Here is a 25,839-nt window from a genome sequence, read left to right as displayed (position 1 = left end):
ATTGTACACCTGAAATCTATGTAACTTTACTAACCATTGTTGCCCTAACAAACTTTAATTTAAAATAATAATAATAATAATAATAATAATAGTAGTATGTTATGTGTTTGTTGGGCCCTCACTGTTACAAATCTTACTGTTCACCTTGTTCTGAGCTATGGGCTTTGACAAAAACCCCATCAGTGTTGAGATGAATCCCTCAATAAGGGTGTTCATTCTCCTATTTGTAAAATAGGGTGAATGACCCCAAACACTCCCAGCCTTCGACATATCATGGCTTGATTACTGAATAAAAAAACACTTGCAAAGGTGCTTGGAGATCTTTCCAAGGAAATATACCCTTGACACCTTTATTTTTGTTACTCCTCCAGGTAAATTGCTAAGCTCAGTACATTTAGCAATACTTATAACCACTCTCTCTCACTTAATTGCAAACTTGGAGAATTCTTAACTTATTCTATCAGAGACCTTGGACTTATAGAATTTGTAATTGCTCTCCTGTTATTACAAACGTTTCATTTTATGTCTGTTGCTACTGAGAGTGTGCCAACTTCCTTTACCATAAACATTTACATAACTATTACCTAATAATGGTTTTGGTCAAGGTCATTCATAGGGGTAGGCATACCCAGTAGGGAGGGATGGCTTACAGAACTGCTGTTAATTTTTTTCCTTTCCAATAATAAACTCTAGAAAGAAAACAGGGCCTTTGTCTTAGCCACTGAATGGTAATCAACAGGTGATCATTAAATATTTGTTAAATAAATTAATGAAGCTTTAGAACATTGATAATGCACGATAGTAATGGCCCCAACTGACAACATTTTGAAATGCTAATGAACTTCGTAAAGGCAGGAGTCATCATTTAAAACCACCAGTTGGAAATACATACACAATCTAATAATTTGAGAATCATTTTAAAGAAGCTAGTTTCAAACATATTTTGCACGATGTTAATATTTCATGTACGTATAATATACCAAATGCTATCTTCTATTTATGATTTCAGAAATTGCATTTTTAATTAAAAATAACTTTTATTGTATTTATTATTACAAAAGTAATACATATTACATATTTTAGAATGATTTTATTTATCCAGGAGATAAACTTTTCTCCAGAGAAATGCATATTTTGATTTATACTTATAATAAAAATTGATGAAGGAAAAAAAGTATTCAAAGAAATCCACTGTGCCTTAACATAGTCATCATCCTTTTACAGAAGATATACCTATATTCTGAAATTTTAATTTAAGGTAATACTACAGACATTGGACTTAAAAGCTGAAACTATCTAAATTTATACCAAAAAACTGGTACACAAATTACCTTATATTCTGATTAAATACATGCAAACACTAATATGGAGACTTAAAAATACCATACACGGATGAATAAATAACTAAATAAAAACATTATATGATCATGAAAAGACAGTGTATATAAATGCAGAAAGAAATCTGCATCACAAGAACAAAATCATTACAGTACAGCATGTTACGAGCAGCCAGATGAAAATCACCTGCTACAGAGCAGTCAGGAGCCTTTTAGAAGGCAGCACTGTGCATATAAAATACGCTCCTAGTTGCTGGATGCTGAACTGCCTGCAGCCCAGCTCATCACATCTTAGGTAACAGCCCCGTCTCATCCACAGTATAAAAAGAACCATTTGGGAAAAGCTACATTTCATTACTTTTCCTCGTACTCACCCTCTTGCCCAGCAAGTGGGCATCTGAGTGAAAGAAAAAAAATGTGAAAAGCTAAAAATTTACCATTCTTAAAAAAAAGAAATAATTTTGCTTGGAAGATATCCTTTGGAGCTTCCATCCTCCTTTGGCAGGAGGACTGACGTATTAAAATTACATCTACAGAGACATATTTGCACATTTGACAATCACTGATCTAAGGAAATTACCTGGCTTATCTTTAATGGAAACCCAATGACTAATGCAATGTTCCCCCTGCACTCCCAGTGTATTACATGAGAGACAGGAAGACCACAATAGTGACAGCTAGCGAAGAGGCAGGCATCAGAAGACCAGCTGCTCTGAAAGTCACAGCCACAGCTTTAAGAGACCACACCATGGTGGCAAAGCCCACAGAAGGGCATGTCTCCATACCTGTTTTAAAACCAAAAGAATTCCCAGGCAGAGTAGATTCCCAAGGAACCTTCTTTACTTCTTCATGGGATGTAAATGGCGCCCTAGTTTTCTTTCCAGCCCGCATTCCCAATCACTGGAGAGAACATTAGCCCTCTTCAACTATGAGACACACACAAAATCAGGCAGAAAACACAGCAGCTACAAAAGAGAACTTAGAAGATGGGTACCCATTTAGGAGAAACTTGCAGTCAGATCATGCCCTCAATGGGCCTGGAAAAAGAAAAACTTCTCTAAATGCAAAAGTTGTTACTGACACTGCTCTTCCATTATCACAGAAGAAGCATTTTAGGGACTGAATTTCTCAGATACCCTCCACTCACCTGGTGAATCTATTTCTAATGTGACAAAAAAGTCAAAGCCAACATATGTAAATTGTACTTTATCCTGCTCACCTGGAATGGATGCAGAGACCAGCTCTTATAGCACAGAAAAGGTTTGCAGGAGTTCAGCCCTCTCACCTGAAAACAATTAAATCTGAAGCGGTACATCTACACTGTAGGCAAAGAATAGCCAGCTAGGTTTAGTCACAGGTAGGATGTTAAATGCCTAAATAAAACAAGATTGGCCAACTTGGGCCAAAGCCAACAAAGAAATCAGGAAAAAAAAAAAAAAAACTAATTGGTTTAGGCTGTTAAACGTTTTGAGGCACAGAAAAGTTAAGTTTTTCAGTGTAACTGATATTCCTACTAGGTAGGCATGAGGGGGAGGAGTGTGATGTTTCTCCAGGCCTCATTTTGGTGGCCCCAAATGTCCGATCCCCACTTCACTTCCTGTTCAAGCCCCAGTGGAGCTGACATCCAAGCTTTTCAGTTGATCCCAGTCCCTGGAGAGGTCTGTCCTCAGCTTCCATTATCATCAGGATAATGATGGGACGGATGCCAGAGACAAGTGTCTAGGCACAGCCAGTGAGGTCTCTACCTGAAAGCCAGAAAGAGAAACAAAGCTATTAATTATACCACTGCCAAATGGCAAATAATGAAAATAAAGCAGAATCCCTCCCCCATCCTTCCACTGCTTCCCCACCACCCACATTCCCACACCCGCATACAGGCATGCACACACTGGTGTGCTTGCACACGCCCCTTTCTCTACGGAATCAGACAAACTCCAGTGGTGTCATCATGGGCTTCTTTCCCGGAGTAACCGACCTTGTGCCACGTTGGACCAGGCACTCCTTTCAGACCTGGACCATAAGCTGCATACCCAAGATATGAGGCAGAAGCTGTAGGGACCCCTGTGGTAAAAGGAGAGTATGCAGGTTCCATCAGCTGAAAGACCATGCCAAGAAGTGACACTGCAGTTGGGGGCTACTTGGCTTCTGAGGAGAGTCTCTACCATTTGCAGCTGTCCCAGTCCCTTCTGCAATCAGTCATCAGAGCAGAAATCAACTTCTTCCCATAAAATGGGATTTAACATTTGAGCTTGTGAAAAATTCTTCTCCCTCAAACAGTGTTTCTCAAATGTTGTGTGCATTTGAATCACTTAGTAACCCTGATTTTGATTCAGTGGTCCTGGGATGGGTCCCAAGAGTCTTCACGTCTAATGAGCTCTGGATCCTTATTAGGGTAACAAGGAATAACGTATGAGCATGGTGACCCACTTCCCCTGCACTTCTTGTCCCAGAAGTTAAATGCCATTTTGTCCCACTGGTTGTAATGTCTTTAGAAACAGGCAGGTCATACTTTAGAAGGAACAGCCTACTGAATTCTAAGAGATCTCTTTACAATAAATAATGAGTTAAATGCTGTTGATGAGAGTCAAAGCACCGTCTGGTCAAAGGTAATTTTTTCTTAATTCTTGTAGAGGCACCAAAAAGTACGCACAACTCCTACTGAAGTTCATGTGCCTTCCATAATGTCCTTCCTATCTTCCCCAGAAGGTGGTGAAAGAGAGCCATGCCTACACCAAGGACTTCAGTTACACTGTGAACTGGCTTTGGCTTGTCTGAAGCTCAATCACTGAGCAGCATAAGGTGGTGGGATGGGTGAAGAACACAACCCAAAACAGAAAACAAAAAAACCAGAAGCCTTCTGATAGGTTCAAGTTACTCAACAACTTTATTTACCCATTCTACACACACACACACACAAAACATATTTCAAGTACAGTTATACACACCTTATGTGGATCTGAGTGGCATATTTTGAGATCAATGTCACCAGATTAACTCAGAATGCTGCTAAGGACTTACGTGCCTTCTTTAAACAGAGCTGTGCCTAGGAAATCAGCAAGATAACTCTATTGTTTGGGTTCCTAATTCAGTCCCTTCCCATTCAACCCCATAGCGCTCAGCTTACTTCCAACCCCCTTCAAAGGGCACAGCTGGTGATCAGTCCTTTGTTTTTGCTATAGCAAAACCATTACCAGATCAGAATGAGTTGATCTTGTTACTTCAACACAATAAAAAAAAATGCATACAAGCAATTCAGATATAAAAACATTAAATAGGTAAATGTTGGTCATAGATCCCCAGTGAAAGGCTTGCTGGAAAGAATACTTTGCCACCTCTTGTAATAAAATCAATTTTTGAATGCAAAATTTCCTTTGCATTTTTATTTATTATATTATGAATTAAGAGCCAAATGCATGGCAGACTAAAAACAGCAGCATTATCCAGTGGAGTGCTACCTTTCATAACAGGGAAGCTGAGGACACAGAAGGTTCAGAAACAGATAGTAGTAAAAGTGAAATCCTGCCTGTGGGGGAGTGGATGGGATGACTTCAAGTAGAGTAATAGTTTTAGGCTTTGAGCAGGCATTTCCTTAGCTGAGTTTACTAAATATCATCCAAGTGATGTTCAACCTTCATTTTCTAAAAAATGATGACAATTTGGCTGCTACTCTAAAAGAAATGTTTACTAAAAATCAGTGTACAGAACTTCTACCTAAAGAAAACATGTGGAATACTAACTTCCTTTCATTATAGTACACGTGCAATAGACAGAAAATTACAATAACGTGCATACACTACCTACTGGCACAATTGGAAAACAGTCAGACTGTCAACTTACAGCTCCAACCCAGTACAGTCAGTCAGTCAGTCAGCGTACAGACCCTATTAGAGGCCGTCAGTCGGCGTAGGGACCCAACCACAGCCTGTCAGTCAGTCAGCATCCGGGTCCTTTTAGGTCTGTCGGGCAGTCAGCGTGTAGATACTACTAGGTAGAGTCTTCTCAACATTATGAGTCTAAATTAAATTCCTGGACATCCTTCTGATGTCTGTGTCACCTCTATGGGAAGTCAGAGATCAATCCTGCTAAACTGGACTCAACTGCTACATAATTTTTTAAATTAAAATATTTGAAAACACAAGCAAGTCCAAATGCATACTGGAAAACCTGGGTGAATTTATCACATTTCTTGAAAACAAACACAACATAGCTTCTGAGCTTAACAAAGACAATGGAATGTGCATAAGACTATATAACCCTGGTATAGTTCTCTCAATTTTTAGATACTTTTTCTCTTGTTCTTTGGCTACTCTAAGCAACCATGAGTTTCTCTGGAACTCAGATCCCCTGCTCACAGAAAAACCATAACACGGTTTATTTTCAAACAGCTATATCATGTTTCTTCAAAATGCTAGTACCTCTGAAGATCAAGTGGGTTGCAAAGAGGAACGCCTAGAATCTCACAGGAAACACTCAACCGATCAGGAATACAACAGGAATACAATATACTATTTGTATTCCTAACTTCTTAGGGGGGAAAAAACAAAACAAAGACAACGATAAGACCCTTTAGCAAAATATTTTTAAAAGACTTTCTTTTTCTACTTTCCAACTGAATGTAAAACAATTCCCTTACCAAAACAAAACCAAAGACAATACAGATAACAAATAACAGCTAAATTCCAATCTGAGTATTAGGAGCTAGAAAGAGAAGTTTTAGATTAAATCTGCTTTAGATTCCTCTTTCAAGTCTGTCACAGAATTCCTCATTCAGCTCTGAAGCAAGAAAAAGAAAACAGAACATACAGTGATTTTCCTTTTCCCATTTTATGCCAGTAGATTAATGATAAAGTTTTCACCTACTTCTCCCATAACAAAACTGAAAGCCTGAGCAAAAAGTACTCTGGAGTCCATTCTCTCGTTGTAGGACTTGTGATATACACATAATCATATTAATGTGTATATGTTACTAATACATATTCAAGTAAGAACGGGAGAGGAGGGCAAGAAAGAAAAGAGGTAGGACTTCTCTAAAATTTGGAATACGAGCTCTCTTGGAATATGAGAACATAGTTCTCCTGGCTTCTTCCTGCTGAACTTTCTCTGGAGAGATCTTGCTCTGAATATTGAAGAATGCTGAAACCCTCGCTGCTGTCAAGTTCTAATTTCTTGTGTCCTATCTGAGACCAATAAAACCACCTCACACTCCTCTTCTGGGGCAGGCAAATTAGCATAAAGGGAGAGTGAAGAAATCATCAACATGAACATCCCAGTGACCTGTGGCTCACGTTGTGATTTATAACAAGGTGACATAATGCTAGTTCGTCAGAGACTTCTCCTCTCTCTAAGTGTATGTCCAGCTCAAATCCACAGTCTTTGGATCAAAATTCTCCTTCTCATTCATTAGCTCTGAATTACTCTCACCACACAGCAAGACAAAGGACTGAATGAATGCTCATTTGGGCTAAAGATACCACCAACCAAGCAAAGTTAGATAAGGCAACCTCTTAAAAGCGCCACACTACCTCCTAGATCACGTCTCATTCTCACACAGGGTTTGGGGGGAAGGGGCATTCCTACCTCCCAACTCCTTTAGTATCATGGCCATAGGACAAGAGAAAAGTCAGAAGTAATCTGCACTCCACTTCAGTGTTTACACTTACAGACTCAAAGATTTGCTCTTCTGCAAATGTTCATTTATTGTCAATTGTATGCCCTGTCTCTAAAATAACCTTCTTTAGGGCAAGCACGTTTTCTTCTACTTCTGTGTATCCTACCCCACCCCCACCTCCACCCAGCCCAAAGCCCCACAAACTAAGGAAATAAGTACACATTATGCAAATGGCTAAATAGGAAAAGCATGTTACTTTACACCCTGGATGCAATTTCCAGCAGAATCTAGGCAAGCAGTCTTTGGAAACGTTGTGATGTCCTACTCAAGATACAAGAATAAAGGACTCAAAGTCACAAGTCAGCTACCTGTGATGACAGCCTTTATCATCCTACAGGTTTTGTCTCAGCACCTATCTCGAGGGTGCTTAAAATTCTCAGCTATCACCCAAGGACATTTATTTCTGTAGTGATTTGTTGCACATCACCATAACAGCCCGATTAAAAGAGGATCACTTCACGTAATATTGTGATCTGCTAAACATCTAACTCCAAAGGACTGTACTTTAAGAATTCCTAGGTTGATGCTTTGTCCAAGGAACTACCATCCCAGCATGTCTCCACCCGACTTCATAAATGGAATCCTAACCTGGAGTGTGTATGAATCAGAATTAGTGAAGCTATTTAAATACACCCATGTCCAGACCCTAATCCCAGAGATTCTGAGTTAATATTAAGCCTAAAGTAGACCCAGGCATTTGGACATTTCAGAAGGCCTAAAGGGGTTCTAATGAATACTCCTGGATGGGAACCATGACAAAAGATCTTCTTTTACCAAAAACACCTTTGACAAATAGCCAGCTTGTTCTCACTGGTTACCTCTAAAAGACAAATTGATAACTTTAAGGGGGGAGTCATCTCTCTCTTTTAAAAATTTCATGAGAGCTCTCGACTTGCTTCTCAGAAAAATGCCCATGTAGTCACAAGTTTTGCATACAAATTTGGGAGGAGCATGCTATCATGGGCCTCCAAGGGGCTAAGAATCCCTGCTCTAAACATTTCCTGTTTAACTCACCAGAGGAAATAAAGTGACAGAAGTGAGTAGGTAAATACAGGTAGTGAAGAGTTAGACCCCACATAGTTCCAAAGACTCCTTTAGATTTTTTAACTTAAAAGTTTTGAAAATTACTGAAAGATAAAAGGCAACTCTAGTGAACTCTGCTCTACCTTTTGACAAGCATCAGTGGTGACTCCTAAATCTAACACTGTCCTTCTAAACAGTCCCAGAGGCCACTGTTTTGCAGTGGTTGGCAAAGACTCTGAGAGCCACCAGAGACAAGATACATAACCTGCCCTACAAGAGCCCTGCAGGAGTTAGAGGCCACCCTATTCTCCTAAACCTCGTTCCACAGCAGCTAGAACACCGACACTATGCCTGTCTCGTGAAGTGAAAAATACAAACCAAGGTATTTCCCACATACTCAGAGCCAGCTTCCCCCAGGGCATCAAAGCCTTAGAACTGTTTATCTTGAAAGGAGGCAAGAACTGTCACCCTCTATCCACTTGCAAGCTCCAGAGCATCTCTAGATGTTCTATAGCCTAGTCTGACCCTTGCAGGACCTGGCTTGAAATAAGGGAGAGAGGAAAAGAAAGGCTTCCCCAGTGCAGACCCATTTAGGCCCACTGCAGAGAGCATCAGTGGAGCCCGGACTTCTCTCTCGCCAACCTTCTCTTCCCTCCTAAACAGACACCACAAAGACAATTACATGCATCACACTGGACAATCCGAAGGGGAAATAAGGCAAGGGGAAGACAGCAGGCAGGTAAGGACTGTGAGTAAAGCACACCTTAAAGAGACAGAGGTGATGGGAAAATGGGCTTCTGTGCCCCCCTCCACACCATCCTGCACGTCACCAACACAGGGTCTTCAGTGAGTTTAGATACCAGGGATGGACAAGAACCAAGTATACTGGGCATGCGTAGCCTCAACCCCAGCGATGCTAATCACCCCAGAGTGAGGTATCCCTTTTCCTGCTCCTCCAGACCACCCCAATTGAGTTCCTGTCCTAAAACACTCAACTCATCAACTTGCCCCTGGGCAGTGGGATGTTTCACACTGCAGAACAACTAAGGCCGGTCTGGAAACACATAGCCTCATGTTCTGTGTTAAGTAAGATTCATGATGGGGTGTCGGGGTGGGGGTTGAAAGTTAAATGATTCCTGTGATTAGTGACAAGGGCAGGAGGCCAGGACTGGAGGGAAACACACGGGTTACACCACCGGAATGCTGACTTGGGTCTTCGGCTGGTCGGCCCCTTCTTGCATGTCCAGGGCACGGAGAGGGCTGAGGGGCTTGAGGGGCCGGCTCCCAACACTGTAATTTCTTGGACGCCTTATTGTATTCGAACTGGACAGAGGCGTAAAGCTGTTCCTTCTCATCCTTACAGGGGTTTGGTTCTTGGGGAAGTTGTTCTGATTGGAAATGGAGGGACACCACACAAATGAAAGCCAAGACAAAAGCTCACTCATAAAGGTTAAATAATGCTTGTAACCACAACAGCTCCCTCCACTCTTGCTCCTCTGTAGACAGTCTGTCATAAGACCTGGCCCATGGCCTGGTCCCCTAACCCCAGGAAGTTAAAGGGTTGTAGAGGGAGAAGCTCCTGGAGCATCACACTCCAAAGCAGGAAAGAGGGACAAAGAAAGGAAGGGGCTTATTTAAGATCAGACAGATTATCAACACAGACCTAGGAATGAACCCATAGGTTCTTCTGGATCCTGCTTTCTAAAGGGAGCACTTTCCTGGAGGGAAAATTTGCATTTCACTTCAGTCAAACACTTTCCATATTTAATTGGCTTTCTAGGAGCCAACTTCCAAGGCCAAGACTCATAAACAAGGTACTAATCTTAAAAAAAATAATTCCAACATCTTCTCCATTTGAAAGTAACAGACTATATAGGACAAGAGTTCTGGATCTGTTTTCCTTTTGTACATAAAAGAAACCCCAGTGTCTTGATGCCAGAGGTTCAAAGACTGAAGGTGGCAGGGAACCTGCATGTTCATCTATGGGAAAATACTTACAGTTGGCTTGTCACGGTGAGTGTTCACAGCCTCCACGTTGAGTTTAATGGTTTCCACTTTGCACCCTGGGAAAACAGAGGAAACAAAAGAGGTCTTCAGGAAAAAAGCTCAAAGAAAAATTCCCTGGTTTCAGTTTGGAAAAGCATACAGTAAAATAAAAGCACACCATACATACATACATTTAAAAATGTAAGGCACTGGTGGAACTTCCCTGGAATACAGGGGTGATGAAGTTGAACTTCTATGCAAACTTAAGAGAAAATTCAAAAATTCTGAGCTTCCTCAATCCCCACCTCCTGCCCAGTTCTTAAATTCATAATTACCATAGGCCACAGGAGTGAGTTTGAAGATGGTATGGAGAGGGCACCGCAAGTATGGTAGCTCATCTGAAAGCAGAAAGACCTGTGAGGGAAAACTCTTAGTATTATGGAGTAAGGTCAAGCTAATGGAAAAAATAATCTAAGGAGCTCAGGAGTTTTCTTTACCCTGACCTAGCGTTACACAACTCCTCCCCTAAACCCAAGACAATTTTCAAGATGGTCACCACAGAAGCCAGACAAGTTACTGGGTGGCTAAGGAAGGAAATAAGTACATTACAGATCGTTCCATGCAGGCAAAGCAAGAGTAAGTGCTGTAGCCAGGACCCCACGGGAGGGAAAATTGTGGCCCACCTGGGCACACCAAAGGCCAATCTGCAGGCTTCCCAGCAGCTCAGGTAGATCAGGAAGGGAACGGAAGTGTCTGAGAAGGCAGCAGCACTTCCTACAACTCTACCCAGAAACTGTCCTACCCTGAATCCAAAGGATGAAGCCATTTCTAAGGCACCACCCTCCTTACAAGCAGCGAATGTTCAACCACTTTTCTGATGCTGCCAAGAGCGTCAGCATGACACTGCCCTTGAGCCCAGCAGTACTGAGGAGCATTACCAGCAGCCACTCCCCAGTGGGGGCTTTTGTACCAGCAGAGCCAATCAGCAATTAGTTGGCCCAGTGGCTGCCGGGAGCCCCACACGACTGCCTCAAGAATGTACTCCAATTTGAATGGAAGAGGGAGAAGTCCGGTTGCCAGGGATCCCGGTATCACCCCAAATCCAGGTCCCTCCCATGAATGTGTCCCCCAGACCTTCCCTCAATGGCACCTGCGCCCTTATCCAAGAAGTAGGCCAGGAGGCAGCGCATGACAGCCTGGTGGGAGATGACAAGGACGTTGCCCTGACGCTCCAGCTCCATGATGACAGGCTCCAGACGCTGCACCAGGTCCTGATACGACTGTGGGGGGAAGTGGGGGAGGGTGGTAGGAGGCGAGGCGTAAGCTGCCAGCCAAGTCAGCAACTGAGTCCAGAGTAAGAGGCCTCTGCTCCTTCCCCAGCTGGAAGTTCATGTCACCTGCTAATACCCCCCAGCCCTGGCATCTCTTAAGAATATTCAGACTTTTCAAGAGCAACATTCAGACCAAGAAAACTACAGGTCAAGAAAAAGAAATCTGAATTCAGCCTGTATTTTTTTTCCTTCCGAAGATTAACAGGCAGAGTATAAGGCAACGAGGGGCTCTTCGGGGTTTCCTGGGCTTCCGCCATTCTGTGTATTTACCGTTGCCTCACACATCCCTCGACTCTGAAGCCCCTTAGACAGGGAAACAGCCTAAAACACCAATGATGACAGGGAAATCATTCAGAGCCCATATGTTTACTTGGTGCCCATACCTGCTTGGCTGGAAGTAGGATTGAGGGAGTGGAATGAAAAAAGGAAGTAAAAAAAATCATATTGACTCTTCAGTATACTCAACACAGAGGATATCCTGTCATCCTTTTCCCTGGAGACCTTAATAAATTAATGAGGCATTCAACTACCTAAGCTGAATTAAACAGTATGTATGACCCAAAGGTAGGAGGACAAACTAAATGATGCCTTAAGTACCCTTTCTAGATCCCCACAACATTCAATCCTTCCCCCAAACTAACTCTAATCCCTCAGCAAAGGGCTGGGCAGTCGCCCACGTGAGAAGAATCTCACCTCCCCACCAGGATATCGATACAGATATTTCTCTTGATCTCGAAGTGCAAACTCATCTGGGTACTGCTTCTCAATCTCTGCATAGGTCATCTCCTCGCACATGCCCTGCAAGGAGCCACACCAGCTTACAGAGGTACACTGACCCATACAGCCCCGCCCAAACGAGGAAGACAACAGAGCAGAATGCCAGTTTTTTTACTATGGGCCAGGCACTGCACCAAGTCCTTTCATGTCCTGCAACTGACTGGCCAGCGTGTCTGGGAAAGGCAGGGTGAGGGCCACTGCAGAGAAGACGTGGCTTCTCTAGCATAAGCTGCCACTTTCCTCAACTGCTGTGGGGAACTTAAGGTCAAGAACAGTCAGCAGGATAAAAGGAACAGGAAGCAGGGAAGGAGCGGAAACTGACCCTGGGGAATTCCTGCAGAAGGCATAAAAGGGTACAGAGGAAGGGAAAAAAAAGAAATGCCTACTTTTGTACTCAAGGACAAAGAAAGCCAAGAAAAAAATTGGAAAGGACTTTTTCAGACTAGCTGACCAAATGACGTAAGCAGAAATTAAAGAAGTGAGTTGTTAGCTATTTCTTTTTCACAGGAAGAAAATATACAAAGGATCAAAATGGAGCCCCACTCTCCCCAGGTGCGAGCGTAGCCAGGTCAAAAATTGGTTTGGATCACATTATTGGCATGGGTGCTCAAGCAGGCAACAGGCCCCAGCCAAGGGTGCAATTGTTCCCACTTCCTCCCCAAACCGGCCATCGATTCAATTCCTTCAAAGTTTCTACTTGATGGTTCTAGTTTTTAGATAAAACTGTCCACATCACGATTTCTGAGAGTTACTGACTAAATAAGAGACCATGCTGGCCATCAGAGCTTCCTACTCACAGCATCAATCTCATTCAGAATCTTCCACTGCTCATAGGTCACCCCCAGGGATTCAGCAGTCTGGATAGTCCTCTTCAATTGGCTCGTCCACACTTTGAGGTCTGCTATCTCCTGTTCCTCCAGAAACTTCCTTAGAGCCTGGGCAAACTGGGGTTTCAAATAAAAATTTTGAAAGAAGCAAAAACACATACAACTGCTAACTCAGCCTATAAAGGCCAAAATCTGAAAGGTGCTGCATGTAATAAACCCATAAGGAAATCAGCTGTAACTGAATCACCCTGGACTGTGTTACGCCCACAAGTTGTTCCCATTAAATATCTGATGGCTGAGTGACCACCACAGAAATGGTTCCAAGTTGCCCACACTTCAGTACAGAACTAGAATCAGTGAACAAGAAAACTTATTCAGCATTTGTTTGGCTATCTGAAACCACAGCCTAAGCCCCAGTGGGATTTAGGAAGCAGTGAGGGGATAAAAGAGATGACCTCCACCATACCCTCTAACTCGAAGTTTAGGAACTCCAGCCTGCTGGCTAATTACTCACCTGTTTTCCCCGCATCGAGAGGCCAGAGTCACCCCCAATCTTCCCCAGGAGATTGAACTCGCTCTCTCCGTGCCGGCAAAGGTAGATGGTGCGCGGCTGGACGTGGATGTTCATGAGGTAGTAAACTATCTTGCTCTGGATGTAGTCTTGGACTCTGTTCACTAAAAAGCGCTGGCCCACGTTTATCACCTTGATGAAAGAGAGATCCCTGGGACAGAAGGGGGAAATGCCCTGGGTATAAAAATCTGAGGATCGCAGTAGGGGGGAAAAGGATTTCATGGTTACTTGCAGGCTCACAGCAGCTCCTCCTCCACTCCTGTCATAACCCCATCCACATTTAAGAAATCGAATGGTAAGAGATGGATTACTCCTCAGAACCAAGATGATAAATTAAAAAAAAAAAAAAAAAAAAAGAACCAAAATGGAGTAAAATTTCCCAAACTTTCAGTTAGTCAGTACCATTCCCTCAGTGCCTATACTGTGCCCTGCAAAATAATAAATGTGATAAACAGAATTCAGACTTCCCCTCAACTAGACGACCTGAAGGTTTTGCCAACCTTGAAATTTGGTGAGAAGCACAACTGTCATTTGAGGTGATTGAGACCTAGCCAGAGTAAAGCATCCCCAGTAGTGAGGGGAGGACAGGAGCAGCCTGACCCACAGAGAGATCTCTACGCATTCCCAGCTTCTACCTAAACCAAGCCTCCTCACAGCCACTTCCATGGACTGTTTGTTTTGGGGACATCATGGAATTTCTCTCCTTATAAAAATAGTAAGAGCTTATTTCAAAAAAATTTTCAAAAACAAAAAACGTAGAACAATGCAAAAACAAACCAAAAACCCACCCATAACCCTACTGCAAGAGATAACATCTATACACACACACACACACACACACACATACACTCTCTTCTAGAATATTTTTCTATGTAGGACTTTGAGCTAACTGAAGAATATATTATTATATCATATCTAGGGCAGTGGTTTTCAACCACTGTATTAAACAACACCTCCAAATAGTAACATTCTGAGCAACCTTTGAAGGAAATGAAAACTCCAAAGCAGACCTCTGAAGTGATCAAACAGTGGGTTACGCACACTGGTCTCACCATTTGCGTGGCTGCAGGGCTATATTCTTATTTGACTAGAGCTGATAACTGGTCGGACTGCATGCCTTTCCAAAGGCCACATTCTCACAGGCTTCCAGGTGCACACATCTTTCTTCAACATGGACTTGACATTTTGTTATGGCTCCTATACCTCACGCACGTCAAGTTAACCTGTAGTATATATCACTCTGCTGATAGACGCTGCCATAGTAATGACAGCTAGCACTGATCAGACAGTTCTCTAAGCCAGGCATGTTCCTGAGGACTTGAAATGTTTTATTTATATACATAATGTGTTATGTTATGTTATGTCACATTATATATAACATATTACGTATACATTACATGTACATTGTTTTGTATCTTATATATGTATTATGTGTGTATATATACATAGTTACATATCATATAACATATATACACAATAAACTTTTAAAACTCATGACACATCTCTAAGGGGTATCCTACCACACCCTGGTTCAAAACTATGATCCAGAGCTGTGCTTCTCAACCAAGGGTGATTTTACCCCCCAGGGACATTTAACAATGTCTGGAAACATTTTGGATTGTCACAGGTTGGGAATGTTACTGGTATCCAGTGGGCAGAGACCAGGGATGTAGGATATAGGTAAACATCCTACAATGCACAAGACAGTTGCCTACAACAAAGAATTATCCACTTCAACATGTCAATAATGCTGAGAATGAGAAATCTTGCTCTAGAGGATAAAGAGGAAGAATTGATGATAAAAAACACTTCAGTGTTCAGGTATAAGATGCAACCCAAACAGGAGCCACAAATCCATACCTTGTTTCTGTGGAGTGATAAAAACATTATGGGTCTGCAGTGTCAGAAGGAAGTTTGGGGACAGAGTCATGGAAAGCCTCTTTTCTCAAATAGTAAGAGACCCCTGTCTCAGGCCCTTTAAACCTTACTTGTCATAGTTGTCTGGGTCAAGGGGTCGATAGGTGACTTTGTAGCACTCGATTCTCTTTAGGAAGTCCTCCATCACATTCTCCCTGTTCCTTTCAGGGTAGTCAGGGCTCGACACCTTTACCTCCTGGAATCATAGGAAGAGCAGGGCCTAGTCAGAGGTGTGCCCTCAATAGCCTTCCTGCGAATAGCAAAAGGGGGCTACTGCTAGTAAAGAAAAGGAAGTCCATAGAAGTGGCCTTTCACTGGAGCACCACCCCTCCCCCACAGTCCTATGACCCTGGCAATTAAGAAGGGAAAGACAACTGGGGAGTCATGTGCCTGCCCTTGGCTGAAGGACAGTGGCAGTCATGCAACTGAAGCTGCTCTTGAGTAGCACTCCCTTCATGTACCTTCCTGGGAAAAGAGAATGGGCTTCAATTTCTCCCGATGACCATTCAGAATAGGGTAATTAATGTGATTCATGCCTGAGTGGGACCAGATGCCTCTTCCTTAGATAACCCCAAGTAGCCCTGTTGCTGAAAAAGCACAGCCATGATATATATGCATCGATGTCTATTCAGCAGAGCATAGCACAATCCATCAAATGGGCATTGGTTAATGCTGTGACTACACAGGGCAAGAGGCATTCAGTGCATAGAGCACCGACCTCCGTATTAGACAATTGCTAGGCAGATGACCTTTCTAGAAGGTGGCCCTGGCAGATAATGAAATCTGGTCTATTCTAAGAATGCCCCTGGGTCTCAGCACCCAGATAATATGCAGAACTCAGGGACATGACTCCTACAGTCTAAGTGTTGCTCTCCATTCAACAGCTAATTCTTACTTTATTCCTCAAAGCCTCAATTTCTTCTCCCAAGGGAAGAGTGCCGAAGTGCAAAACAGTGCTCTAGCAGATCAAACAGATCACTCTGTGATGTTAAACATGTCTATTTCTTTCTTTTATTACCCAGTTGACTTTCCCCCCAGCCCCCCCACCCCCCCCCAGCACAAAGGATAAAGAGGTGGTGGTATGCAGGGCTGTCACCCACCAGGATGTTGGCAGCAATGACATCAGGATCATCGCAGACAGATTCCACAAAGAACACCTGACCAGGGAGAGAAGGCAGTGACAAATGAGTCGAAAATGACCAGGCTGTTCATTAAGAGCACATGCTCAAACCTGCCCCACCCCAGTCACCACATCCCCCAGGATTTTCTTTCATAAAAGCGCCCTTCAAGGCCTCTTCATTTAAAAATAGCTCTTACCACATCCCCAGGGCCTCAGACATACAGGCTAAGGGTCTGAGAAAGGACCTGCAAAAAAACACTCAAGGACTGGGGTATGCCCCAAGAGAAGAGAATCAGATATCCAATTCTGTCCTCACTCACCAGAGTCAAACAGATCCACAAGTCCCTCCTAATTGCCCACTTCCACTCATCCCTTTTCCTCCAGCATGGTGGCAGATCCTACCTTGAAAGAATTCTCCTTGGCAAAGTTCAAAATCATGTCCCTCCTCTCCCTGGTGGTATTGGTGGCATCAAACACCTGGAAAGACAGCCCAGAAGGTAGGTGAGTGGGGAGTGAGAAATGGAATCACACAAAGGTGGACCCAAAGTGGGGCTGTACAGCCTTGAAAGGGTGGAGACCAAGACAGGGAAGAGGCAGGTAAGGCTTACCGCAATCTGCCCACTCTCCTCAGTGAGATATGCCTTAACGTCCTCCAGGGCCACCACAGCACACTGTCTGCCATGAGAGCAAAGGACATCAGCAGGAGCAGGGCGAGACCAAGCTCAAGCACAGCCAGAGACAAGAACATTTGGGTGGCTACGGGAATCACATGCCTTCCTGCTTAGTTGTCCCATTGGTCAAAAATTTTCCCTAAGTAGACCTTTCAATTTCCCCACTGAGATAATTCTACCATTCTATATCTTTCCCATCCCCATTCCCCATGTATACATCTTACCCCTCTGCAAGCTTAACCTACAAGCATATATGTATCTACCTGAGCCCTGTTCTTCTACCCACCCAAGCCCAAAGTGACCTGTCCTGTGAATAACTTCCACTTAAAATCCCCACAGGGTATTTACTGAAAGGAAAACCATGCCCTGTCACATCCACTCTTTTGATGGCCGAGAAAGAGCTGGCTCTGGGGTCAGGCCTAAGAAAACTCACTTGCGAATCTTCATGGCCTCCTCGTTGTCATGTCGGAAGAAATCATAGGACTTATAGGACTTGACTGCTTCACGCCGATACACCCCAAGATTAAACACTGCAAAAGACAGCAACACGCCTCAGCAGTGAAACAATACAATGGCCATACCAAAGGGGACTTCCTGCTCTAATGTCAGAGTGGCCAATGGGATGAAAAAGGCAGCAAGGTATGTTGGGAACAATACCAGATTAAGAGTCAAATTAGGCTCGAGTTCAGACTTATTAGACCTTGGGCAAGTCTTGAGCAAGCTGTCCAAGTTTCAATTTCCTAAGCCACTTTGGCTATTTCACAGGGGTACTACTAGGATTAGACAAGACGATACATACGTAAGGGCTTTGAAAATATAAAACCATACACTATCAAAGGCATTCCCTCAAATTAAGCCAATCCACCAGGTCAGGAGGAAACCAGTCTGTGAACAGGGAATACATTCAGTAAATCAGGAAGCAACCACTATTTCTTCCAGAAGCACCCTATAACCTTGATTCCAGGAAGAATAAATTCCCCCAGAGGCCTGTGAGACAAAGGAACTGACCATTTCCCTTCCGAAAGAATGAATGACCTTCACCTACCTTTGGTGGGCACCCCAATCCAGTTGAGGTAGCGTGTGAGTTTCTTGGACACATAGGTTTTGCCCCGGGCTGGCAAGCCAATCATAACGATGAGAGTAGGGGAGTTGGTCATGTAGGATGCCCAAGCTAGAGAGAACATGAAACAGAATAGGACCAAGTAAGGTCCATGCACTGGGTTAGGAACTCGATAGTCATAATCTCATTTACTCCTCATAAACCTCAGTGAGGCAAGAGTCCAAAAAGACCAGGAAGGCAAACTGAGGAGACATCGGGTGAATCCTCCCTAAAGAGAGTTAAAGGGTCATGTAGACTTCCAGAAACTCCCCAGGCCAAGACATGTCTTCCCCACATGTCCAAGGTTTTCACAGGGGTACCCAACATGGAAAGAGAGGGAAAAGTGGCAAGGATTAGAAAGACAGTAACTATCCTTAATATGAGAATGTCCAGTAACACTCAAACGATAATAGCTGTGAAGGAAGGTCTTGCACCTGGAGATGCTACCAGTGCAGAACTGAGCGAGCTCCCATAACAGGTCCCACAGAGTGTCTTCCCTGAGGACTTCATCTATCCCTTCAGAGCCACGGGCAAGAATTAGCTTGCCCACCACAAAAAGAACGTGGCTTCACGTTGTTTTGGCCTTGAACTCGGGACATGAGCTGAAGTCAGAATTTGTAAACCACAGAGATTTAGACCGTGGAAAAGCCTACTTGACACAGGTTCTGACAAGACCTCAGGAAGCTTCAGTAAAGGGCATGACACGGCCCATATGAAAGGAAAGCAAGACAATTTAGAAGCAGGAACAGTCATTGGTCCTCACAAAACTTATTTACAGAGAGATAGGTCTCATTGGATAGGTAAGACAAACTAGATGTTCAGAGGTCAGGTGACTCGCCTAAGGACACACGTGAATCATAGGAAGAGCTGTCATTAGAGTCTAGATCTTGTGCTTCCAGGGCACCTTTTCTCTATAAAAAGAGACTGATTCCTCAATAGCTTGCTCAGAGGCTGGCTCCTTCTTGCCCGTCGTGCCACAGAGGAGTGGTGGGAGAGGGCCCCGCACTAGTGCCAGCCACTTTCCTGGGTCCAAGGCCTACATGAGGTCATCTGGGAGGCTCGGGCTCTGCTGGCTCCTGAGGGCAGGCCCTGCACAGGGACGGGAGAGGCAAAGAACCGCCTTGTGCTTCCCAGCACTGCTTTCCAGAGGGTGCATTGCAAGTTGCTGCTGCTACTGCTCTACCCTGGACAAGGTGGCCCTGTAAGGCTAAGAAAGAATCCAGTAAAACTGGGGTAGTTGCATGGGAAAGTCATCTTTCATCTTTTGAGAAAGGAATGTAAAAAGATCTCATTGGAGAAGTAGGCAGAAAGCGTGGGTGGAGAACCGGCCTCGGAAGGGGTGTTTGGCAAGAACACTTGGAAGCCAAAGAGAGGCCCAAGCAATGAGAGAGGGGTAGACTCAGGGTCAGAGGGCTTAGTTTTAGTCCTAGTTTTCCATGCACATGGAAAATTCATGGGCCTGGGCATGCACTCACCCCGAGGGAGGTGATGAGCAACAGAAGTGATTTTCATACTTCCAAACCTGGGGCAAGAAGGCAAGTGAACTCACCCTGCAGCCTCAGCTATTATTAATGACCTCTGAACCCTGACGGGGGTCAGCCTGGGATCAGTTGCCTCAGGTTTCATCAGTTGAATCCTCCTGAGCCTTCACTTTCTCCAGCTCAGCACGGCACTCTTCTCAATCCCCCATGATTTGGCTCATTACTTGCACTTCCAGGCCTGCTTTGTCCACACCTTCCAGCCCATTAGGCACTTCCCCAATGGTCCTGTTACCCTCCCTAATGAACTGATACTAGGGAGCTGCTCTAAAGCTAATGAGGGTACCAGCTGCTCCATGTTTGCCAAACTGGACAGAGAGGGCTCAGAACAAAAAATAAGGGTCACTAAGGTCTCCCCATGGTACCCCCCAGCACCACACCTCCCGCCTGTGCCCATGACACACCCACAGACACCTGCCACAACCAGTGCTTCTCATTTTCTGGAGTACAAAACTAAACCAAACTTCCTATCTCAAACTGCCACATTGACAAAATCAAGGAACATAGTGTCTTGCCTGTTAAAAAACAAAACCACCACCACCACCTTAACTTCAATAGTAGATACTCCATGCTGATTAATTTCAGAGACAATGTAACACACCCCTGGACATATAATGGAAATCTGCTTCAATCCTGAAATTTTCTTCTACCTTCTTTATGCACACTTTAACTCATTTTCTCAGTCTTAAATTTATTTTCCCTTCATGAACACGCTTAGAGGAAATGAGGGCTTAATAACATCCCTCTTTCAGACAAAAAACACCTCAAGCCCAGAGAAGTGAAGAGCTTGGCCCATAGTTCCACAGTAGACCTTGACTTTCTAGTCAAGGTCAGGGCTCTGACCAGACTCCTGGTTTCATGTCGGCCCATTCAGTCCCAGCCACCAGCTCCTGTCAGTGGCACCTGACGATGGGAGCCATGTGGACAGCATGACTACGCTCTCTAATCTAAACCTGAAGGGTGGTCTAGAGAGCCCGTGGTTCCCGGCCTTTTCATGACCAAAGTCTTCTTCCACTAATTCTTCTAAATAGGACCAACATTTTGGAAATATGCTGCCCATTAAGTGTGTTTCGTTAGTAATGTCTTCTTTTTAGTCATCAGAAGTCATAAAACTGCTGATTATATCCTGCTATTTGACTGATAGGTCTGAAATATCCAAGTTCTGCAGTGAAACACTAAGAAAGTTAATATTTTCATTAACCAGTACAGCTATAGTTACTTTCAATGCCCGATTACCATCAAGGACTTTGAAATATTAAAAACATCTATATTAAAAACATCTTACAGTACATTAGTAATGCTGATCAGAATTTTAATTGTCTATTTTTTCTTCTACTATTTCTGTAGAGAAGTTGCCAGCATAAACATGCAAAGGTGTGTGTGCAAGGATGCTCACTGCAGCATTGTTTGTGATGGTGGAAAACTGGAAACAACATAAATATCTATCGGGGAGATTGACATATCCACACCTGCAATACTGTGTAGAATGGGGTAAACGTAGATTTACTGACATGATAAAAGTCCATGATATTGTAAGTTTAAAAAAAAAGAGGGAATGGCAGCAGAACCAAATATATACGGTGTGAGCCTATTTTCATTAATAGGATACACTAGAATAAGATGTCAGAAAGAATCAAACTTAACAAGGACAGGAGAAATTGTGGAGGATATTTAATTTTTCACTTTCTGTATTGTTTGAAGTTTTCATGAACGTGTATTGTTTTTGTAATTAGGAAAATGTACACTTGGGAACTTGTCTGTTCCACACATATCCCAAATATTAAAGAATAGAAAAAACAAAGAAAGAAAAGCGTGTAGACCTCTCCCACACACATTCCCGCTTTCACAGAGCCCTGAAACCAGTTATCTGGGCACCTTAAAGACACCTCAGCCATCACTACTCCCCTTCACCCACATCCCTGGAGTAAATGAAGTTCCTGTAATGTTCCTATGGAGGTTTTGCCTCTCTAAAGTCCTTCTTCGGTCCTCCAGCTCAGTCACATCCCAGAGCCAACACAGGTGTAATTAGCAGCAAGGAAATAATGGCCGAGCTATTAATAAAGCAACTGCTGGGTGTGAACACTGAGCAGCCAGGGGAGCCTTCCCAAGATACAGGCAAATAACAGAGAAAAAGGAAATGAACTGGCACATATTCTCATAACTGTATTTCTCCTTTGACTGTAGCTGCAATAGTCTCATGGTCCAATCGGAAAGGGGAAAAGAAAATGGGGTAACTGAAGGACAGTGGCTTTAAGACAACCCAGATGCTTCCAGTGGGAAAGAAGAGGGTGGAGCTGGGAAGGGAGAAATCAGAGCCATGCAGAAATTAAGAGTCTAGAGGACCAGACAGAGACCTGGGATTACTGCTTCCTTGACCAATCAAAAGCCCTCAAGGCAGAAAAACTGCAGAAGAGTCAGAAAGGCAGATAGGAGCTTCCTTCGGAGAACAAAGCAGAGCTAGGACTGACACTATGCGTTGTTCAGGGTCAGAGACTCCCACACTTCCTAACTCCCCCACCCCACCCCATCTACCCCAGACACACATCCCAGCTTCCTGCTTTCCTTTGAATCAAGTGCAGCTCTCCTTAACATGTATATCCCAAACCCCAAAATCCGGGTTACAATATTGTCAAACAAAAGGAGGAAACATTCTTTACTGAAAATACAATTCTTCACAGGGCTCTTTTAAATAGCGAGCTCCCAGCACAGTGGTTAGAGTACAATTCAATTTGTATATAATGTTTTAGAAATAAACACAACATGCAAATAGAGTCACCAGTGAAAATAATACACCAGCTATGTGTCCACCACTCTTCTAAGCACTTTCCTATATTCATTCATGTAATTCTCACATCACTCTGGGAGGAGATACTATTAGTATCCCAATTTTAGAAAGGAATAAACTGAGGCATGGAGAGGACAAGTAACTTGTTCAAGGGCACACAGCGAGGAAGTACTAAAACCAAGATTCAAACCCAGGCAGTCTGACTCCAGAGGCTGCACTCGAACATCACACTATACTTGTTATCGCCCATGGGGTACTTGCCCTTACTACCTAGCTTCCTGCCCTGGCAGAGAAAGGAGACCCTAATTGTAGAGGTACACCATACTCAGTGTCACATCCAAACAAGCTGCCTCTGCTACAGCCCAAACCCCAGCAAGCCTCATTGGCACTAGGTGAAAAGAGATTATCATCATTAATCATGAGACTGACAAGGGCATGACCTCAAGGTCGAGACTCTGGAGAAAGCTTTGAACATGAGATGATTCCAGGTCTCATGCTGCTCGGCTGTTTCCACCTACTGATAAATATAACCACTGAAGGGAGAAGAACTGACTGATAGAGTTCCAAAGGAAAAGTGCAACCTGGAAGCAGGGACAAGGGTTAGCATTCCTTTAGTTTCCACAAAACATCTGGGGCCCAGTTGCCCTGGACCTTTTGGACTGGGCTATGCAGTCTGGCAGTCGATAATGATGCTTTGGAATGCAGATGTTTCATCTCTCCGCAAACCCACCTGCCATGTCTGTCTAAAGGACTGGCACGAAAATGTTCCTGTGAAACCTGTCCCCAGAGGAATGAACCTGCAGGAAAAACAGTTTGCAAAGTTCAAAGGCTACCCTGTGAGAAAATATGGCGCCCAAGACACTGTGAAAAGTCAAATGTCAGGGCTCATTCCCCTAAGGCCTATAGAAATGAGCTACTGGCTGCCACCTGCAATTTCTACAGTGAGCAGCACCCTCACAAACCTTATCAGCCCCCAGTATTTCCTGCACACTACCACTCTGCCTTACTCACTATGTGTACAATAATGCCTGTCCTAACTTTTAACATCAATCAAGTGTACAGATACCCCCAGGAGACAGAGATTCAGTTAAAGAAAGCAATAAGAAAATGCTGGACCACACCATCAGTCCAGCCCCAAGAATAGACATTTCATGGTATACTTATTTCAGACAGGAAATTCCCCTTGTACATTTTGTTTTAAATTGCCGTGTTAAAGAATTATTTCTCACTCCCATCAAGCAGCAAAGTCTAGGATTACAATTATATTCACCGGATAAAATCCTGGGAGAGAGCAGCCCCGCCTTTTTGCCAGAACTTACAACATTTCTTCTCTGATATTCGAAGATTTGAGGCTTTGGTTTCACAGCTGCTGCTGTTCTGTTCTGAAGATGCATTATTCCCAGACATGGCAGCTCTTCAGGAGAGGTCTGGAAGGGACAAAAGGAATGTAAGGAAGGAAAGAAAGCAGACATCTCTCAAAACATTCAGTGAAGAGGATCAGTGCAGCATAACTGAAAATACTCTGGGCCAGGAGTCAAGTCCAGCCCTCTTTCTCCCCGTTAATAGCTACACGCCCCAGAATAAGTCATGAACCCACTGCTCTCTGCTTTCTCATCTATGTATAAATAGAGCACTAGAACCTTGCGTTTATAATGCAGACTTAGGAGTTACATTCACGTAAATTATCTTCTTCGGTCCTTCCAATAGTCCTGTAATAAGGCAGAATTTGCTACCATCATTACTTCTCTTCATTTCACAGATTTGAAAAACTGAGGTCAATCAAATTAAGTGGCTTATCCTAGTTCCTTCCTGACCTTAAATTCTAGTTTAAGAATCTGGAGAGAGCAGTGGCAGCAGTTGGGGGTGGGGTGGGTTGTGAATAGATCAAGTTCATTATGATAAAGAAATGGCAGACGAATGGTAGAATTCAGTCCTGAAAAAAATGAGGTGGGAAAATCTCAAACACGTTTCCTGAAAGAAAAACTTTAACTGGACCCTGAGACACCCCTAGCACGTCACCCTTCCTTCTCTAGTGTTCTCATTCTCAAGCCCTTGCTCCCCAGCTCTCCCCACCTAGCCCCGGGACGAAGCCTACAGAAGAAACACTGGGAGCACAAAGAATCTCTTGCTCCAGGTCCCCTGCAGGAGGAGGGGTAAGTCCTGACTCGAACTGGGCTAGGAGAGCCCCGGGTTCACTCCCCAAACCCAGACAAGGGACTCGTGAGGTAGGAAGTGATGTTCTACTGACCACACAAATCCCCCAATCGAGATACCAGCGGCGGCTCCCGGCCCCCGAACGCCCCCACTCCCGGCAATGCCTGGGGCCGGCACTTGCCTGACACAGCAGGGCACCGGCGTCCCGCACCTCATCCGGGTGCCCGCAGCCCGCCCCCCTCGCGCCCAGGCTCTGGCAGACGCTGTACAGCTGTCGCTCACCCTATAATCCCTAAAATCCCTCCGGGCAGTGGCCCCGGCACTTCCCCCGACACGCTGCACACTGGAGACGCCAGACTGTGGCCTGGGGCCCGCGCACGCCGATCGCCGGCACATCTAGTGCCCCAGCCTAGCTCCGCCCACCCCCACGTTGGTCTTCACCTGGAGAGAATCGTCGACCAATCCAGCGCCTGCAGGCCCCAGAGGGCGGGGCTCAAATCGGAATCGCGGACGCTGGCTCTAGAGGGAGGATGAAGCTGTGAAGTGAAAGATCACAAGTTCCCAAGTTTCCCAGCACTGTGGAGGTTGGTTGCATCGTTGCTTGGCAACTAATAGGGCTGGGGGCGGGTTTAAGTAAAACCATTACTTTTTTCATACTCTCGCGAGAGAGGACTCAGCAGACGTCTTGAGAGGGTGTGACTTTTGGGTGATGGGAAGAAGTCGCGGAGGTTAACTCTTCCCTCCCTGAATCCCAGCAGGACCTCGTTAGATCCATAAATTGGAACGTAAGGTTTAGAAGGTGCTTTGCCAGGGTAAACTACCACAGTACTTACGCTGATTACATCTTAGGGTATTTGCATATCCTTCCTATAGGTCAGACACTGTAACCTAAGAAAACCAACTACTCTCCTCGCTGAACCAACCACATACTAGACCCATCCACCCACTCCAGTGGACTTCCAACCACCGTATTTATATTCTCTCCTACCTCCCACACTATGCCATCTGTTATGGGCATCTTGAAGAACCAAAGAG

At 44.1% G+C, this 25,839-nt stretch overlaps 1 protein-coding gene across 10 annotated transcripts; it reads right to left on the bottom strand.

Moving 5' to 3' along the window:
• Positions 1-315: 315 nt before the first annotated feature.
• Positions 316-25,388, bottom strand: PFKFB2 (6-phosphofructo-2-kinase/fructose-2,6-biphosphatase 2). 10 transcript variants are annotated; one of them, XM_081026784.1, is made up of 17 exons: positions 25,087-25,231; positions 23,970-24,077; positions 18,274-18,399; positions 17,662-17,758; positions 17,166-17,232; positions 16,960-17,034; positions 16,538-16,594; positions 15,509-15,633; positions 13,464-13,671; positions 12,920-13,066; positions 12,039-12,143; positions 11,165-11,294; positions 10,350-10,412; positions 10,027-10,091; positions 9,237-9,416; positions 3,313-3,398; positions 1,015-3,082 (listed from the first exon to the last, which is right to left on the bottom strand). In XM_081026784.1, the coding sequence occupies exons 2-16, from the start codon at positions 24,055-24,057 to the stop codon at positions 3,342-3,344; spliced, it is 1,590 nt and encodes a 529-aa protein (XP_080882910.1). In that variant the 5' UTR covers positions 24,058-24,077; positions 25,087-25,231; the 3' UTR covers positions 1,015-3,082; positions 3,313-3,341. The 10 variants fall into 10 exon arrangements, with proteins under 10 accessions (XP_080882912.1, XP_080882911.1, XP_080882908.1 ...); XM_081026780.1 differs by having other exon boundaries at positions 23,921-24,077; positions 25,087-25,208; XM_081026783.1 differs by lacking the exon at positions 3,313-3,398 and having other exon boundaries at positions 1,002-3,082.
• Positions 25,389-25,839: the final 451 nt, after the last annotated feature.

This window comes from Rhinolophus hipposideros, assembly GCF_964194185.1.
Source record: "Rhinolophus hipposideros genome assembly, chromosome: 19".
NCBI lineage: Eukaryota > Metazoa > Chordata > Mammalia > Chiroptera > Rhinolophidae > Rhinolophus > Rhinolophus hipposideros.
The sequence above is the reverse complement of the archived record's forward strand: the minus strand, read 5'-3'. Positions and strand labels throughout refer to the sequence as shown.